The 16,968-nt window shown below is 45.3% G+C and overlaps 1 protein-coding gene and 2 long non-coding RNA genes across 8 annotated transcripts in view; 2 read left to right on the top strand and 1 right to left on the bottom strand.

Moving 5' to 3' along the window:
- Nucleotides 1-16,968, bottom strand: part of EML5 (EMAP like 5) — a 290,414-nt gene that overhangs the window by 128,242 nt on the left and 145,204 nt on the right. For all 6 annotated transcript variants that reach the window (XM_034768124.1, XM_034768125.1, XM_034768126.1 and 3 more), the window contains one exon: nt 10,353-10,446. In XM_034768124.1, coding sequence (XP_034624015.1) covers nt 10,353-10,446 — 94 coding nt within the window. The remainder of the gene's footprint in view (nt 1-10,352; nt 10,447-16,968) is intronic.
- Nucleotides 3,338-6,844, top strand: LOC117876206. Its single transcript, XR_004645450.1, has 3 exons — nt 3,338-3,418; nt 4,411-4,507; nt 6,542-6,844. It is a non-coding gene; the product is annotated as an uncharacterized LOC117876206 (long non-coding RNA).
- Nucleotides 9,297-16,623, top strand: LOC117876205. Its single transcript, XR_004645449.1, has 3 exons — nt 9,297-9,793; nt 10,386-10,465; nt 16,600-16,623. It is a non-coding gene; the product is annotated as an uncharacterized LOC117876205 (long non-coding RNA).

The following is a 16,968-nucleotide window of genomic DNA, read 5'->3' as shown; positions in this document are numbered from 1 at the left end:
CAGATTTCATGGGGGAGACCTGCATTTCTAAATTGGGGTCCTGAACCAAAAGGGAATTGCAGGGGGATTGCAAGGTTATTTTAGGGGGGTGGTGGTATTACCATCCTTACTTCTGCACTGCCTTCATTGCTGGGCAGCCAGAGTGAGGTGGCTGTTGGCCGGGCGCTCAGCTCTGAAGGTAGTGCCCCGCCAGCCGCAGCATAAAAGTAAGCGTGGCAATACCATACCATGCCACCCTTACTCCTGTGCTACTGCCTTCAGAGCGGGGCGGCTGGAGGGTGGTGCTGCTGACTGAGTGAGGGTCCAGCTCAGCAGGCAGCAGTCTAGAAGTAAGGTTGGCAATACCATACCAGTACATCCTTACTTCTGCGCTGCTGCTCCAGCGGCTCTGCCTTAAGAGCTGGGATCCCGGCCAGAAGCCACTGCTCTCCAGCTGTCCAGCTCTGAAGGCAGCACGACCACCAGCAGCAATGCAGAAGTAAGGGTAGAAGCACCGCAACCCCTATTACAATAACTTTGCGACCCCCTCAACTCCTTTTTGGGTCAGGACCCCTACAATTACAACACTGGGAAATTTCAGATTTAAATAGGTGAAATCATGAAATATACGATTTTTAAAATCCTATCACCATGAAATTGACCAAAATGGACGGTGAATTTGGTAGGCTCCTACTCATATGCAAACATGTCCTGGACACCACGAATAGCGTTGCAGCCATGAGACCTAACATTAGTAGCATTGTCTAAACTGTTACCTGCTAGCTCTCTTGCTGATCCGTTGAGCCCAACTGGGAATGTCTACGATCCTGTTCTAGAGAAGGAAAATTGATTTGAGCTGTCTAGTGGGGCTCCTGTATACTTCAATTGTTTGTGGGGGACTGTTGAAAATGTGGGTAGTTTATCACATATCCTAGTGACTCCATTCTGGTAGTGATATGGACTGTTCTTTCACATGATCCAAAGTAGGGTCCTTAATCAGCCAACCAGACAACTTAGTGAATGTGCATGCTCCCAGACTGGGCAAGTAGGCAATGACTTTCATCAAGAATTTTGTGAAAATACCCAGAATGGACACCAATTCAAGAGATAAGACAGTGAAGGAAGTGATGTTCCTTTACCTCATATCTTAATACTTGAAGAGCATTCTAAGGGGCTTGCAAGCATTTAGTTCTAGAGCACATAGCAATTAAACTTCATCTAAGAGAGTTGTAGTGGCTTCCAGGGTAACTATCTAGAATTTTTTTTTGACCCAATACTGATTCAGTTCCCTGAGATCCAAGAAGGGCCAGAGATTTCCCATCTTTTTTCTGCCTGAAAGTATGTAGAATAAAATCCTTTTCCTTCTTTTACTCAGTGGCCATGGCTTTAACGTTCTCTTTGCCAGGAGGGACAAGACTGCCTGTAGTAGCTCTTCTTCATATTGAGAAGCCTGAGAGCATTCTTGAGAATGAGGAGCACAATTTGGAAGACTTTCTGAGAACCATTTGTAGGGGGGCACCACCTCATCTGATGAGCTCAGTATCATCTCCTTCAAATACCAAGCCAGGTCAGCAATAATGTCAGGCAAAACAGGCACGGAGCCCTGCCACTCAGAAAATTTGACTGACTCGGGCTTTGGCACTCCAGGCCAGACTTGTGCCTTCCTAAGATGCCTGAAGGAGAGCTTATTGGACCTCCCCATATTTCCTCAGCACTTGGAATTAAATTTCTAGACATATCTAGTACCCCTGCACATCATGAATTATGCCAATGCAGACAATATAACAAACATGGACATCAGTTTTAAACACTGTTTTGCCACACTGGCCAAGTTTGAAACTGCAGAGCAGTCTTTTTAACTCTCTGTCTGCATACCTGAAATAAAAGAAAAGTGTTACCAGTGCACCAAAGGGAACATCAGACCAAAAGACACAACAAGTGCTGAGCACCAAGATAGGTGTAGGAATGAGAAAGATGTTTTTATTACTTACAGCTCAGCACCTAACAAGCTTTGGCTTCGGAGTGCTGAGAACAACAATGCAACAGAGCTAAGGTGCTAGCCAAAAGAAAACACATATATATGGTAAAAAGGCTCTATATTAATGGGTGGCACATAAAGCAATGTGCCAAAGTTCTGTGAAAATATGTACCAAATTATGACAAAAAGCAGAATCCAATGTGCCTGACGCAAAAGACATCAGAAATTTAGAAATACTGTACTTCACCTGACTGAAAGGCAGAGTTGGATCCAGGAAAGAACACACGAAGAGCTTCAATGTTGTGTGCACAATAGGCACTGAATAAAAAATTTCAAATTTGTCCTATCCAGGGCCCCAGGAGATCTTCTGTTGTGGAATGAAAGCATGTAACTGTCACCCAGATTTTGTGTGTTAGAGTTAAAGAGTTGCTAACATTATCTGAACTGCAAAATAGAGAAATAACTATTTTGCGCATCAAAATTGTGACAGTGGAAATACGAAGCATGTTTGTTTTTCCGGTTGCTGAAAGTATACTGTTGAGCGAACATTTCATTTTTCACATTTAGACACTAGATCAGCATTTTGAATTATTCATGAAGTTTTTGGACTAGTTTCTGTAAGAGAGGGTTACTCACCTTGTGCAGTAACTGAGGTTCTTCAAGCTGGTTGTCCCTGCAGGTGCTCCACTTTAGGTGTCTTGATGCTCTGCACTTGTATCAGATTTTTGGTAGCAGTGCCCGGTTGGGCTGCAGACACGCCATAGCTGTCTCGCACTGCTCCAAGTGGTTACATAGTGGTGTGCAGCCAACCATCCCCCTGTTCCTTCTCTACCTCAGAGGATCGGCCTGAAACTCAGATGTAGAGAGGAAGTGGGAGGCTAGTAAAGCACCCACGGGGACAACCATCTCAAAGAACCTCAGTTACTGCACAAGGTGAGTAACCCTCTCTTCTTCTTCGAAGAGTGTCCCTGTGGGTGCTTCACTTTAGGTGACTGTTGAAAGGCTCAGTGGAGGAGAAGGGCTTTGGAGTTGGTCTATTGACAGTGGATAACACTGTAAGTCCAAAGTGTGCATCTGATGCTGATTGTTGTTCTAAAGCACAGTGTTTAGTGAAAGTATGGACTGATGCCCATATAGCTGCTCTACAAATGTCAGTGATAGGGACATTATTGAGAAAGGCCACAGATGCTGCCAGTGCTCTGGTGGAGTGTATGCAAATTCCTGGTGGAGGTTGTAGATTGCTGTTTTGGTAGCACAAATGGATAAATCCTGATATCCACTTGGATAGTGTCTGTTTTGAGATGGTTTGACCCATCGAGCGTTCTGTTATGGAAACAAATAGTCTAGGTGATTTTCTAAATGTTTTTGTTTTTTCAATGTAGAAAGTTATTGCTCTTCGAACATCCAATGTGTGGAGTGAGGCCTCCCTCCTGCCCACTTGTGGTTTAGGAAAAAATACAGGTAAGTAAATGGGTTGGTTTAAATGAAAGGGGGAGGCGACTTTGGATATGAACTTAGGATGCAGTTATAGGATTACTTAATCTTTAAAAAATGTTGTATACGGTGGGTTTGCCATTAGGACACCTAATTCTCCCACATATCTGGTGGACGTGATGGCAATGAGGAAAGCCACCTTCATGGATAAGTGCAACAAAGAGTAAATTGCAAGGGGTTCAAACGGCTTTCCCAGGATTCCGCGTAGAACAAGGTTGAGGTCCCACATGAGTGTAGGGTTTCTTATTGTGGGTGTAACACAGTGCAGCTGGCCCTCCTGGCTCCTGCCTCAGCTATGCTCAGATAAAGTCACTCAGAGACCCCGGGGTTCAGAAACCACTGGTGCTTTTATTTACAAGTTTGTGCTCCCACCATCTTCTCACCATACCGCTTACACAGCTCTCGGTTCCTTGTGGCTGAACCCAGGAGGGAAGGGCTTTCTCCCTGCCTAGACTCCCTCACTCTCCTCCGTCCCAACATCCTGGCTTCCTTCTTCTCAGCCTCTTATATAGCCTTTGGCTAATTGGGCTGGCAGCTGGCTCTCATTCCTCAATTTGGGCAGGTTCTTTCCAGCCAGCTCCACTTTATTCACTTAAATGGGGCTGGCATGGCAGGGGGCTGATTCTGCAGTATTTCTGCTCAGCACCTTGTCAAAGTGGGATAAGTGTTTTCAATGCCTGTAAGGAAGTGCTTAATTGTCGGGAGAGCAAATATGATGACCCTGTCCACCTTGTCATGGAAGGAGGTAATAACAGCCAAGTGTACTCTGATGGAGGTTGTGGATAGCCCCAATTTTAAGTCCTAGTATATTGTCCAGGATCCTCAGTAGGGGGGACAATTGTGGTAAGATCTGTTTATCTTGGCACCAGGTGCATAATTGTTTCCACTTATGGATATATGTCTTTCTTGTACTTAGTCTCTGACTGTTCAGTAATATATCTTTTACTTCCTCTGAACAGGCCTTCTCAATCCAAGTCAGCCATGGAGTAACCAGGACTTGAGGTGGAGTACTGCAAGGTTGGGGTGACGGACGCGTCCCACATCTTATGATAGAAGGTGAGGTACTAAGGGAAGGCTTTGAGGCGGTTTCACTGCCATATGACACAAGTATGGGAACCACGTTTGTCCGGGCCATGTGGGGGCTCTGAGAATGACCTTGGATTTGTCCTGCTTGAACTTCTTAATGACGTGGCTTAGGAGTGGGGTTGGAGGAAATGCATACATCAACGGTGCCTCCCATTTTATAAGGAGAGTGTCGCCTAGGGAGTGGTGTCCCAATCCAGCTCTGGAGCAATATTGTGGGCACTTGGCATTCTGAGCTGTTGCGAATAGCTCTATGGTGGGGAACCCCCATAGTTTGAATATGGATTTGAGAATTCCAGGATCCATCTCTCACTCGTGAGTTTGTGAAAAATCCCTGCTTAGTACATCTGCTGTCGTATTCTGACATCCCGGCAGATAGGATGCCGATATCTCTATGTTGTTGATGATGCACCAATTCCAAATGCATATTGCCTCTGTACATAGGGAGTATGATTGTACTTCCCCCTTGGTGGTTTATACTGTATAAAACATGCATGCTATATTGTCCGTGAGGATTTTAATGGCATTGTTCTTGATTAAAGAGAGAAAGTGGTCACATGCATTTTGGACTGTCCTTAGCTCCAGTAAGTTTATGTGCAGGTTGGACTCCGCTGGGAACCAGCGGCCTTGGACCGTATTGTTGAGTAGATGTGCTCGCCCCCACAACCTATTAGGAAAGCGTCTGTCATGATTGTCAGGGTTGGACAGGGTATCCTTTTGTTGGATAGGGCAGACATTACTTAGTTGCCTCACCATGCCACGCAGAGTAAAAAACTCATTAACATGGTGGATGCATCTGTTGAGAGACTATCTGGCGGTATATACACTGTTCAAAGCCAGACCTGGCAAGCATCTTATGTGGAGTCTGGCATGCTTAACCAAAAAACATTGTTGCTGACATGTGCCCCAAGAGTTGTAAACATGTTTTAGCAGATGTTTGTGGGCTGTCTCTCAACACTGAAATTAGATCGAATAGAGTGAGGAAGCATTGTTGGGGTAATGTTGTTGTTGCTGTTAGACAGTCAAGATGGGCACCTGTGAATTCCAACTTTTGGACAGGAACCAGTGTAAACTTTTGCGTATTTATTTGCAACCCTAGGTTCATGAAAAGGGTTATTGTGCTCTGCGTGGTGTTTATCGCTTCTTGCCGTATTGGTGCCCATAGGAGGCTATCGTCCAAGTATGGAAATATCATTACTCCGTGTCTGCGGAATTGAGTTGCAATGACAGCGAGAACCTTGGGAAAAACCCTTGGGGCAGTGGATAGGCCGAAGGGTAGTACTCTGCATTGGAAATGCTGTTTCTCTTGGGTGAATCTCAAGAATCTTCTGTGTGACGGGCGGATATTAATATGAAAATAAGCATCCTGTAGGTCAAGTGCCAAGAGCCAATCTCCCTTCTCTAATGCCAGAATTATTGTGGTTAGAGTCACCATTTTGATATATTCTCATGAATTTGTTGAGTTTTTGTAAATCCAGGATGGGTCTCCACCCACTGATCTTTTTCTCAGTTAGAAAGTAGTGTGAATAAAAACCTCTTCCCCTGTATTGCGATGGTACAGGTTCCACGGCATCTATTTGTACAAGGTGGTTTATTTCCTGTTGTAACAGGTGCTTGTGAGAGGGGTCCCTGAAGAGGAACAGGAAAGGGGGGTGGGTAGGTGAGATAGAAATAAAGTGGATGGAGTAGCCCTTCTGGATAATCTCTAAAACCCATTTGTCTGTTGTGATGCTGTTCCAGACTGGGTAGTATGGTGACAGAGTCTCCGAATGGGCGGGGGGACCTTTTCTGGTTCTAGAGTAAGAGAGTGTGGAGGTTTTGTGCCCTCAACCACACCTTCAAAATGATTGTCTAGAGGTGGATTATTAAGACGTCGAAGGCTGATCTTGGTTCTGCCAACGTCTGTTCTTTGTTTACATCATTGATCATACTGTCTTTGGAGCTGAGAGTATGGCGTAGACCAGAATCTCTGATTGTAAAACCTGCTCTGTTTCTTTTTGTTTGCAGATATGTAAATGCCAAGGATTTTTAAGGTCATCCTTGAGTCTTTTAGGCTATGTAATGAGACATCCGTTTTGTCTGCAAAGTTTCTGACCCTCGAAGGGTAAGTCTTTAATGGTTGCCCAGACCTCCCTTTGGAACTTGGAGAGGTGGAGCCAAGATGCACAGCGCATGACCATAGATGTTGCGATGGAACGTGCTGCCATGTCTGCAGAGTCTAAGGAAGCCTGTAGGGCCATCCTGGCAATGAGAGACCCCTCAGAAATGTTTGCCTTATACTGTTCTATTTTGTCATTGGGTATATTTTCAATAAAAGTTGACATTTTGGAGAACAGATTGCATGTATATTTGGCCAGCAGGGTTGCGTAGTTGGGTATGCGGAACTGAAGTGTAGCTGAAGAATAAGCTTTCCACCCAAAAAGGTCCAGCCTTTTCCAATCCTTATCGTATGGGGTCGTTTGGGACTGGTGGTGTTTTCCCCTTTGGTTCACTGTCTCCACTAAGGAGTTTGGCATGGGGTGTGTAAATAGGAACTCAGCCCCTTTTTCTAGCACATATTGTTTGTCGGATCTTTTACATGAGGGTGGTGCTGTAGCAGGTATCTGCCAGATTATTTTTGCGGGCTCCATGATTGCATAATTAATTGGCAGAGCTATCTTTGCTGATGGGTATGCCTGGAGTATGTCTGAGAGCTTATGTTGGGCTTCTGGTAGCTGAGACAACGAAATGTCTAGGGATTCAGCAACCCCATTGAAGAGGTCCTGAATGGATTTGAAATCATCCCCCATGGTGCGGGGTGGGGTGGCTTTATGGTTTCGTCCGATGACAACAAAGAGAGGTGAGTAGGCAGAAAAGTGTCATGTTCAGCTATGTCCTCAGGCTCCTCAGTGTCTTCCTCTTGTGTTTCCAAGGGTGCCAGAACAGTTGGTGAAGGAGACCTGGCTGTTATGGATTTAGGGGAGCTGTGATTTTGGGCCCTATACATTGCCCATGGATCCCAGTATGACCAGTTAGGTGGGAATGGTATGGGGGGTGGTGTCCATAGGTGACCACATCCTCGTATATCTACAGGTAGTTGGTGATGAGATGGTCCGGGCTTGGGTGAGGAGTGACAAGCAATATATATTACTGCGTCATCCTCTTCTTCCTCATCACTAGAGATGGGGGGGCTGATCTGCAAGGAGTAGTCAACTGGCTTGGTACTGATCTGGATGAGGTACCCTCGGTGGCGAGTAAATATTCAGGCATTGAGGCCACTATCAGGTCTGCATGCCCCATGAATTACTGTGGAACTGTGAGGCTAGGTGCCGGAGACGACATGGTGGACCGCCTGGGAGCATGAGTTGAAGCTACCGGTGCTGAGGATTTAGGGCTGTGCGGCATATGTACAGCAAGTGGCGCCATTGTACCACTCGGTGCCAAGATCTTCTTCGGCTCCATGGGTGCCAAGCTGGAATGTTTCAGTTTAGTGTGTGAACCTCCTTTAGAGGTCACCTGCATAGGGTCTTTAGCTCTTCAGGAACTCTCTGTGCCAGACATTCCCGGTGCCTTGCGGTCTGGCACTCTCGGTGCCATCAGTACCAGGGCAGATTTTTCAGTTGGAGATCGCTTTCTTTTAGGGGATTCTCCGTGCAGGGATGTCTGCGACCGCTTTTTAGTAACCTTTCTAGGAATAGGCTCTTTGGCAACTGTTGTTGAAGTAAAGCAACAGTTGCTGGGGTGTGGCCTGGACTCAGGGTTTGAGACTGGCCTGAGGGATTTCTCCATCATGAGGAGCTTCAGTTGGAGATCTCTGACTTTTCTTGTCCTGGCTGTCAGCTTTCTGCTGTGTGGGCACTTTTGAGTAATGTGTATCTCGCCGAGGAAGTGGACACACTGAGCCTGGCCGTCAGAGACCAGTATGGAGAGTCTGCAAGTCAGGCAGCATTTAAAGCCAGGTAAGTTGGACATGCCCAAGAGAGTTGGTCTCTTAGACAAAAACAGGGGTAAACCTGCCAGAGAGACAGGGGTAGACAGGGAAGGTAAAGGGAGACTTTTTTGTGTGAAAATTAAAGAAATTAGAGTAAGGTAAGGGGATAGGGAAGCTAACTACAACTAAGCTAACATTATCACTATGAACTATCTACTATAAATCTTATATGAGGTAAGAGAAGGTGCTGCTGATTGCTCCGACTTAAGCCAAAGATGGTAGCGAAGGAACAGGAGAACGGTTGGCTGCGTGCCGCTGTGTAACTGCTCGGAGCAGCGTGAGACGGCTACAGCGCATGCGCAGCCCAACCGGGTACTGCTACCAAAAATCTCCAATTACAAGTTCAGGGCGTCAAGACACCTAAAGTGGAGCACTCACAGGGACACTCCTTGAAGAAGAACATAGCTTGTGGTGGGTCCAATAATTCTTGGAACTGAAGTCATCTTTGGCACAAAGGTCACATGCCTTGTATACAAATATATATAGAACCACTGAAGACTGGGGAACTTTCCAAAAATTCCAATAGCATCTGCTGATTTGGGAGAATTGTTATTATCATAAATATTACTGAATCAGTAATGAATGAACAGTGTCAAATGTCTGTAGGGGAAGACTCTTTCCTGATTCATCAAGGGACCTCAGGAGCAAGTGAGGACAGTAACTATTAAGAGCCATTGACAAAGAACGCATATTCATGCCTGAACAATTTAGCTTGACAGAAAGACTATGTACCTCTCCCCACAAGTGGCCATTAAGAGATAAGGAACCAGAAACTGCTAAGGCTTGTCAGAGACAAGCATATGAAGCCTCCTAGTCAGCTCACCAGGAGATCTGCTAGCAAGAACCACCACTTGAACTACTATCTTAAAGATAAAACTGGAACTATTTGAGGATGGCAAGGTTGGCCTGGTTCAGCAGCTACCAGCTGCACAGCCAAGTTTGCACAGCTTCAGAACAGAGGGTTGGGGAGGGAGGAGTAAGGACCTGCAACAAAAGGGAGTCCCTGGAGAAAGCAGTTGTCATCTGAGAGTACCAACATAGGAAAGGGCTGAGGGAGCCATTGCTGGAGACCTACCATGAGAAGGTTTTGAAAAAGAAAAGTAGATACCAACATCTGCAGAAGGGCAGAAAGTGTACATCTGGTGAGTGAGGTGCTACATGGAAGATAGATGAGGCCCAGAAAAACAGCGTCAGCACCAGCTGCATACAGGAGCCTCAAGGTCCAGTAGCTGCAGAAAGGAGAAGCACCAGACCCAACTGCATAGAACAGGAACATTAAAGAAAGACATGTGAGTGTATGTGGTGTTTGAAAGGCAAGTAGTGTGCATGCATGTGCCGCAAAAATGGTGAGGAAATGTGTGCAGCTGTGACTGGTAAGGAGGGAGGAGGAAGAGTCACTTGCAGCCAATGATTCAGCTTGGAAAGGGACTTGCATGCAGTTTGTGACTATGTACTTTTTTTTGGCATAATAAGTTATAGAAATGAGAAATAGAGGTGTGTGTAGTGAGTTTTAAAGGAACTGTTTCAAAAGGTACTGGGCAGTTACTCACACATCAGAGAAATGTTAATAAAACATCTCTTTTCTTCCAGTAAGAACAAATCTCTTATTTCTCATCTCGAGTTCGTCACTTAACTTTCATAGCAATGGTTGTTGATTTTACTTTACCTACAGATTTTCTCCCTAAATAAAGTTTTAAGTCTATGCTAAAAGCCATTGATTGGGGGAATCAACAAGCAAGGGAAACTACTCATTTATGCCTCAGTAGTATTCTCACTTTGTATCCATTCTGTCCATTGCCATTTGAAACTAATTTTGGTATAGATTTCAGAATGAAGTTAAACTTTTACCTTACTGCTGAAAGCTTCTCTCCTTTTTTCCAGTCCCAGAGCACAATAGTATGATTGTCATCTATGCCAACAGAAGCCAAGCGTTTGCCATCCGCTAGAAAAGGAAATGTATGGTAAGAGAGTGGGTAGAGAGCATTACTCTGCAATAACAAGAAATCAAATTATTATACTAGATATACTATAAATTATACAAAACACTACTTGTAATATTAGGAGATGAAAGAATGTACAAACAGATAAACCACAGTTGATGAGTTGTACTTATGCAGATTTTTTTAGATGGATAGTCTAGTGGACAGAGTATAGGACTTGAAGCCAAGAATTTCCAAGTTCTAATCCTCCCTTTGCCATTAACTTAGTGCAAGACCTTAGACTAGTCATTTAATTTTGTTATACATTTTAATCTTGGTCTTTTAGGATCTTGGCACAGGAATTATTGATGTTGCTAGCTTCTTCAAAAATTGGGAAATGTCAGGTCACCTACAGCACAGTCATTGCTCCTGTTCCTCTACACTAGACGCATACTTCACCTTAATATCCTCCACATCAGCACTCATCCTCAAGAATATGCTTTTGTAACACAGTAGTTGATCCCTTTAAGGGAAGTCAGGGCACAGGCTCCCTGTGATGGGCTTCTAAAAAAAGAACAAGTCCATCTCAGGCACCTGTAAGTAATTCACTGCAAACCTCCATGGTGTGCTGACAGGGTTGGGTAGGTAAGGTCACTGCTCTACCAAGTGTTGATGCCAGTTCCACAAAATCCCTCAACACAGGGGGGGCACCAAGAATCTCTGTGTTGAGTTTAGTACTCCCTACACTGACCAAGCAGAAACTCTGGGGTAACTGCAGATTGGGTTTACAGAAGTGTCTCAGGGGTACTTCTAGGAAGTTTATGAGATATTCCCAAGCTTGATGACTCTGGTTAACATCTTGAGGCAGATCTGACTCTCAGGTATGTCATGATTAACTCCAAGTCAGAAGATGCATTTATGCTCATTTGCGACTGATCTCTTCCTGGCATGTGCACATCTTCTGAAGCTGCGGAGCTTCTTTCCTGGAAACTTTGGGGGGGGGGGATTCAAAGATGACAAAAGTGAAAATTCATCTTTCCATATTGAAGGCATAACATTTTGATACATCAGGCATCAGCTGGGCAGGCACCCCTCATCCAGACATGTTAGGCAGCACATAGATTGGTCAGAGACCAACATTTTTCCCCCATAACAACAAAAATGATCTGATTTCTTATCAAACATACTGATCTGTTGGTCCAAAAATACCACAATCCTGAAGAAAAGGCTAACTTAGGCATATAGCAGACATATAAAAAAAGGTGACAGGCCATAGCATAGAGCCAGAGATTCACCTAAGTGTCATTAGGCTCACACAACTGCGATAATATTAATTAAAACTAACTACTAATAAAATAAACTTTAACTAATAAAACAAAACAAGGTAATTAGATACTATGATGATGAGGGGCTGTATAAGTATAGTACCTAGAAACAATAAAACATAATAAAGAATGGTCAAAGTTATGGTAGATGGAAGGAACAGGAAGTGAGTTCTTGTTTACTGTCTCAATGACCAAAGTATCTCAGAGTTGTCTGTGGCTATGGCTCCTTACAAAGTTCTGCTCCAAATATTCATATTCCCAAGAGACTAATGACATGCCTCCAAAAGACAATGTGATAGGCACAACCACAAAATCAAAGTTGGAGAAATGGAGGGGAAGAATGGTAGCAAAATTGCTGCCAGTTTTCCAGACTGGATTATACAACACAAAGAAAAATTAAACAGTTATATATTATAAAATCTTCTTAGTTCTTTAATATGCCCAGGGCCACCCAGAGGATTCAGGGGGTCTGGGGCAAAGTAATTTCGGGGGCCCCTTCCATAAAAAAAGTTGCAATACTATAGAATACTATATTCTCGTGGGGGCTCCTGCAGGGCCTGGGGCAAATTGCCCCCGGGCAGCCCTAAATATGCCTCATACTTGACTAAATGGTTCATTCTCAGAATGTAAAAAATACTATATACATCTCAGTTTCATAAAGGCAACAGACACCAGTCGCAGTAAATGCCAAAAATATACAATTTAATATTTTATAGGTCTACAGGAAGGGTTTTTTGTGTTCTGCATGTGAAGCATATTAGACCTACCTTGCACTGCACAGGCCTACAAGTATAGTATAGATAGGGTTGCTTGTTTATAAAAAAAAAGCAAATTGAATGTAGCTAGCCATTCAGGATGGTATTTCAATAGATTATATTGATTCAGAAAGAATTCAAACCAAAAACTGCACTAATCTGCAAATGATACAATATATTATATTAATCATCGGATACCTAGTTAGACATTTCCAAAGTAGCATGTCATTAATAATATTTTTGAACAAACTCCCATGCTATTAAAAGATTATCAGAAAGGTCTAATATTTTCTTATATACATTTAAAATAGCCAGATGACTTGTTTTGTACACCTGTGGAGGCATGTTTTTGACCTGCATAAAAAGGAAAATGGCTAATTTTGTTGAATGACCACAAGATGTGCCCATATTATTTCCCAGTCCAATAGCTCCTTGAATTACAGCTGATGCTTCTATTACTTCCTCAGCTTAAAGGTTTATAAAGTGCATTTAAAAAGTGCAATTTGCTACTTCCACATAAAAAACGGTTATCTACCTTTCGCAACTGTTGTTCTTAGAGATGTGTTGCTCATGTCCATTCCATTCTAGGTGTGTGCGTGCCCACGTGCCCAGTTGTCGGAATTTTTTGCCTTAGTGGTATCCATAGGGCCAGCTCTGGGGCCCTTTGGAGTGCCGTGCTCATGTGCTGGTATATGAGGCACCGCCGTCCCTACGCCCTCTCAGTTCCTTCTTGCCGATAACTCCAACTGAGGGGTAGGAAGGCAGGTAATGGAATGGACATGAGCAACACATCTCGAAGAACAGTTACTAAAGGCAGGTAACCATTTTTTCTTCTTTGAGTGCTTGCTCATGTCAATTCCATTCTAGGTGACTCACAAGCAGTATCCCTGGAAGTGGGCTCGGAGATCACAGTTGTGTGGCTTGTAACACTGCTCTACCAAAGCTGGTATCATCATGGGCCTGTTGGGTGGTTGCATAATGCAACACGAACATATGAATGGATGACCAAGTAGCGACCCTGCAGATATCTTGAATCGGCACCTGGGCCAAGAAGGCTGCTAAAGAAGCTTGCACTGTAGCAGAATGAGCAGTTACAGTCGCTGTAGAGGGTACCTTTGTCAGCTCATAGCAAAACTTGATGCAGGCAGTGATCCATGATGAAATCCTCTGTGTAGACATAGGGAGGCACTTCATTCTGTCTGCCACTGCAACAAAGAGCTGTGTTGACTTCCGGAATGGTTTAGTCCTTTCAATATAAAAAGCCAGCGCTCTCGTAACATCAAGAGAGTGTAGTCTGCACTCCTCGTCTGACTTATGAGGTTTTGGGAAGAAAACCGGTAAATATATGTCCTGGTTCATATGAAACTGTGAAACTAACTTGGGCAAGAAGGCTGGGTGCGGTCACAGTTGAACCTTATCCTTATAGAACATTGTATAGAGTGGTTCCGAGGTGAGAACTCTAATTTCAGAGACCCTGTGGGCTGACGTTATAACCACCAGAAAGGAGACCTTCCACGAGAGCAGCAGAAGGGAACAAGAAGCTAATGGCTCGAAGGGTGGATCTGTGAGCCTAGACAGCACGAAGTTCGGGTCCCAAGGTGGGACAGGGTCGTGGACTTGAGGGTAAAACCGTTCCAGGCTTTTCAGAAACCGAACCCTCATGTCATGTGCAAAGATTGAACTGCCTTGTGCTGGAGGGTGGAAGGCTGAAATAGCTGCCAAGTGGACCTTGACTGTTGAGAAAGACAGGCCCCAGAGCTTGTGGTGAAGAAGATAGTGCAGGATCAACTGGAGAGAGGCCTGGTCGAGCCGGAGACCCTGGTCCGAAGCCCAACATGTGAACTGTTTCCAGGACTTTCTGCTACCCATGAGGACTGTTGAACGCAGGCCAAGCAAGCTTGTTCTTCTGCATTCAGCCATGCAGCAACCAGGCCATCAGGTGCAGAGGTGCGAGGTTCGGGCGCAGAAGGTGTCTGTGGTCTTGGGACAGCAAGTCCAGCTGGAGTGGAAGCTGTAGCAGAGCTGCTATCAAGAGGATCAGCAGTGTGCCAAACCACTGCTGGCGAGGCTAGGCAGGAGCTATTAGGATTATTCTCACCTTGTGCTGCTTGATTTTTATGAGGACTCTGTAGATTAGAGGCACTGGCTAAGTGTGTATAGCAGAGCCCCTGACCATGGGAGCAAGAAAGCATTGAACAGGGAGCCTGTGTCGTTCCCGCGAATAGAGCAGAAAACGTGGCACTTCCTGTTCTGCCTGTAAGTGAATAAGTCCACCCGGGGAGTCCTCCACCTCTGGAAGATCAGGCTGACTACTTCCGGATGGAGTGACCTCTCATGTCAAAACGAGAAGATCCCGCTGAAGCGATCCGATAACACGTTCCTGGTACCCGGAAGGTGCGAGGCCACAGAGCTAAATGGCATGCTGCACATAGAAGTTCCACAGCCAGAGAGCTTCTTGGCAAAGAACTGACAACTGGGCTCTGTCTTGCTTGTTGATATACAGTAACTCCTCGCTTAAAGTCATCCCGGTTAATATTTTGTTGTTACAATGCTGATCAATTAGAGAACATGCTCGTTTAAAGTTGCACAATGCTTCCTTATAACATCGTTTGGCAGCCACCTGCTTTGTCCACTGCTTGCAGAAAGAGCAGCCCGTTGGAGCTAGCTGGTGGGGGCTTGGAACCAGGGTGGACCGGCAGCACCCCCCATCAGCTCCCCACTGCCCTAAGTTTCCTGTGCGGCAGTCGCCTAGCAGGTTATCAATTGCCAGGCAGTTCAGCTGTCCCTCCCCCCACTGCCATGTGCTGCTCCTGCCGTCTGCCTTGGAGCTGCTCCCAGGAGCCTCCTGCTTCCTGTGCAGGGAGGGAGAAAAGGGGAGGCTAATGTCAGGATGTCTCCCTCCCTCCTGCACCCCGCTTGCCCCATCTCCACAGAGCAGGTGGGGGACACGACAGGGCTCAGGACGGAGGGAGCTTGCTGGCAGCAGCTGCTGTCTCAACTTGCTGATCTACTTAAAAAGGCAGTGTACTTAGAGTGGGGTCAGCGTACTTAAAGAGGCAATGCGCATCTCTCACACAGGGTCTGTGTTTCTGTCTCTGTCTGCCATGCTGTCTCCCCTCCCTCCATTCGTGCTGCCTTGTAGAGTGTGAGGCTACATTAACAACAATGGGTTAACCCTTGAGGGCTCAGCCAGTGCTAGTTCATCATTTAGTAGTAAGGCATTCCCTGGGAAATATCCCACCCTCTGACTTCACCACCTTAACCAAGCTTCACAATCATCATTGCTGTGTACAATATGAAATTGTTTGTTTAAAACTTATAGTGTGTGTATGTGTGTGTGTGTGTATATATATATATATATATATGTCTTTTGTCTGGTGAAAAAAATTTCCCTGGAACCTAATATTCTTATGGGGAAATTGGATTCGCTTAACATTGTTTCGCTTAAAGTCACATTTTTCAGGAACATAATTACAACGTTAAGTGAGGAGTTACTGTAAAACATTGCCACAGTATTGTCCGTCAGTACTGGACCTCCTTGCCCTTCAAGTGATGCAGGAAAGCCTGGCAGGCCAAGCGAACCATTCTGACCTCTCTGACGTTTATGTGGAGGGATCAATTGTCTCGCAACCAACGACCTTGCTGAGATCACAGAGGTGGGCTCCGCAACCCAGATCTGAAGCATTGGAGCCCTTAGTGGCCGATGGGGACGGGGTCGCAAAGGGAACTCTCTCTAAGACTGAGTCAGGGTACGACCACCACTTCAGGGATGACCAGATGTGACTTGGTACCATGACTACCCGGTCCAGAACATGTCTGTTGGGGACATAGACCGACGTCAACCATGCTTGCAGGGGCCAGAAATGAAGCCGCGCATGCACACCACATAAGTGCACGTTGCTATGTGGCCCAATAGCTTTAGGCACATGCGCGCAGTGGTGAGAGAGTAGGCCATCACATGAGCTATCAGGTCGGCCATAGCTTGGAAACGGCCTTCCGAGAGGAAGGCTCTGGCTTGTGTGGAGTCGAGTATCGCTCCTATGAACTTTATACGCTGCACTGGGGTCAGGGTTGATTTCTTTTCATTTATCAACAGACCCCGCTCACGACAGGTGGATCGTACCAGATTGAGGCTCCTTTGCACCTGGTCCCGAGATTTTCCCTTGATGATCCAGTCGTTGAGATACAGATAGATACAGATAGACCTGAATGCCTCAATGCCTCAGGTAAGTGGCCACTGGTGCCATACACTTTGTAAATACTCTCAGGGTCGATGAGCAGCCGAAGGTAGCACCATAAATTGGAAATGGTGCTGACCCACCACAAAATGGAGGAATCATCTGTGCCCTGGAAAGATGGAAATATGAAAGTATGCATCCTTCAAAACAAGGACCAGGGTGTCCAACCACCAGGTCCTGTTGGGGAGGTATAACTTTAATCTGTGGGACTCCCTCAACAAGTTTAA

The sequence above is a fragment of the Trachemys scripta genome, chromosome 4 (genome assembly GCF_013100865.1).
Source record: "Trachemys scripta elegans isolate TJP31775 chromosome 4, CAS_Tse_1.0, whole genome shotgun sequence".
NCBI lineage: Eukaryota > Metazoa > Chordata > Testudines > Emydidae > Trachemys > Trachemys scripta.
Note: the sequence above shows the minus strand (reverse complement) of the source record. Positions and strands in the feature narration are given on the sequence as shown.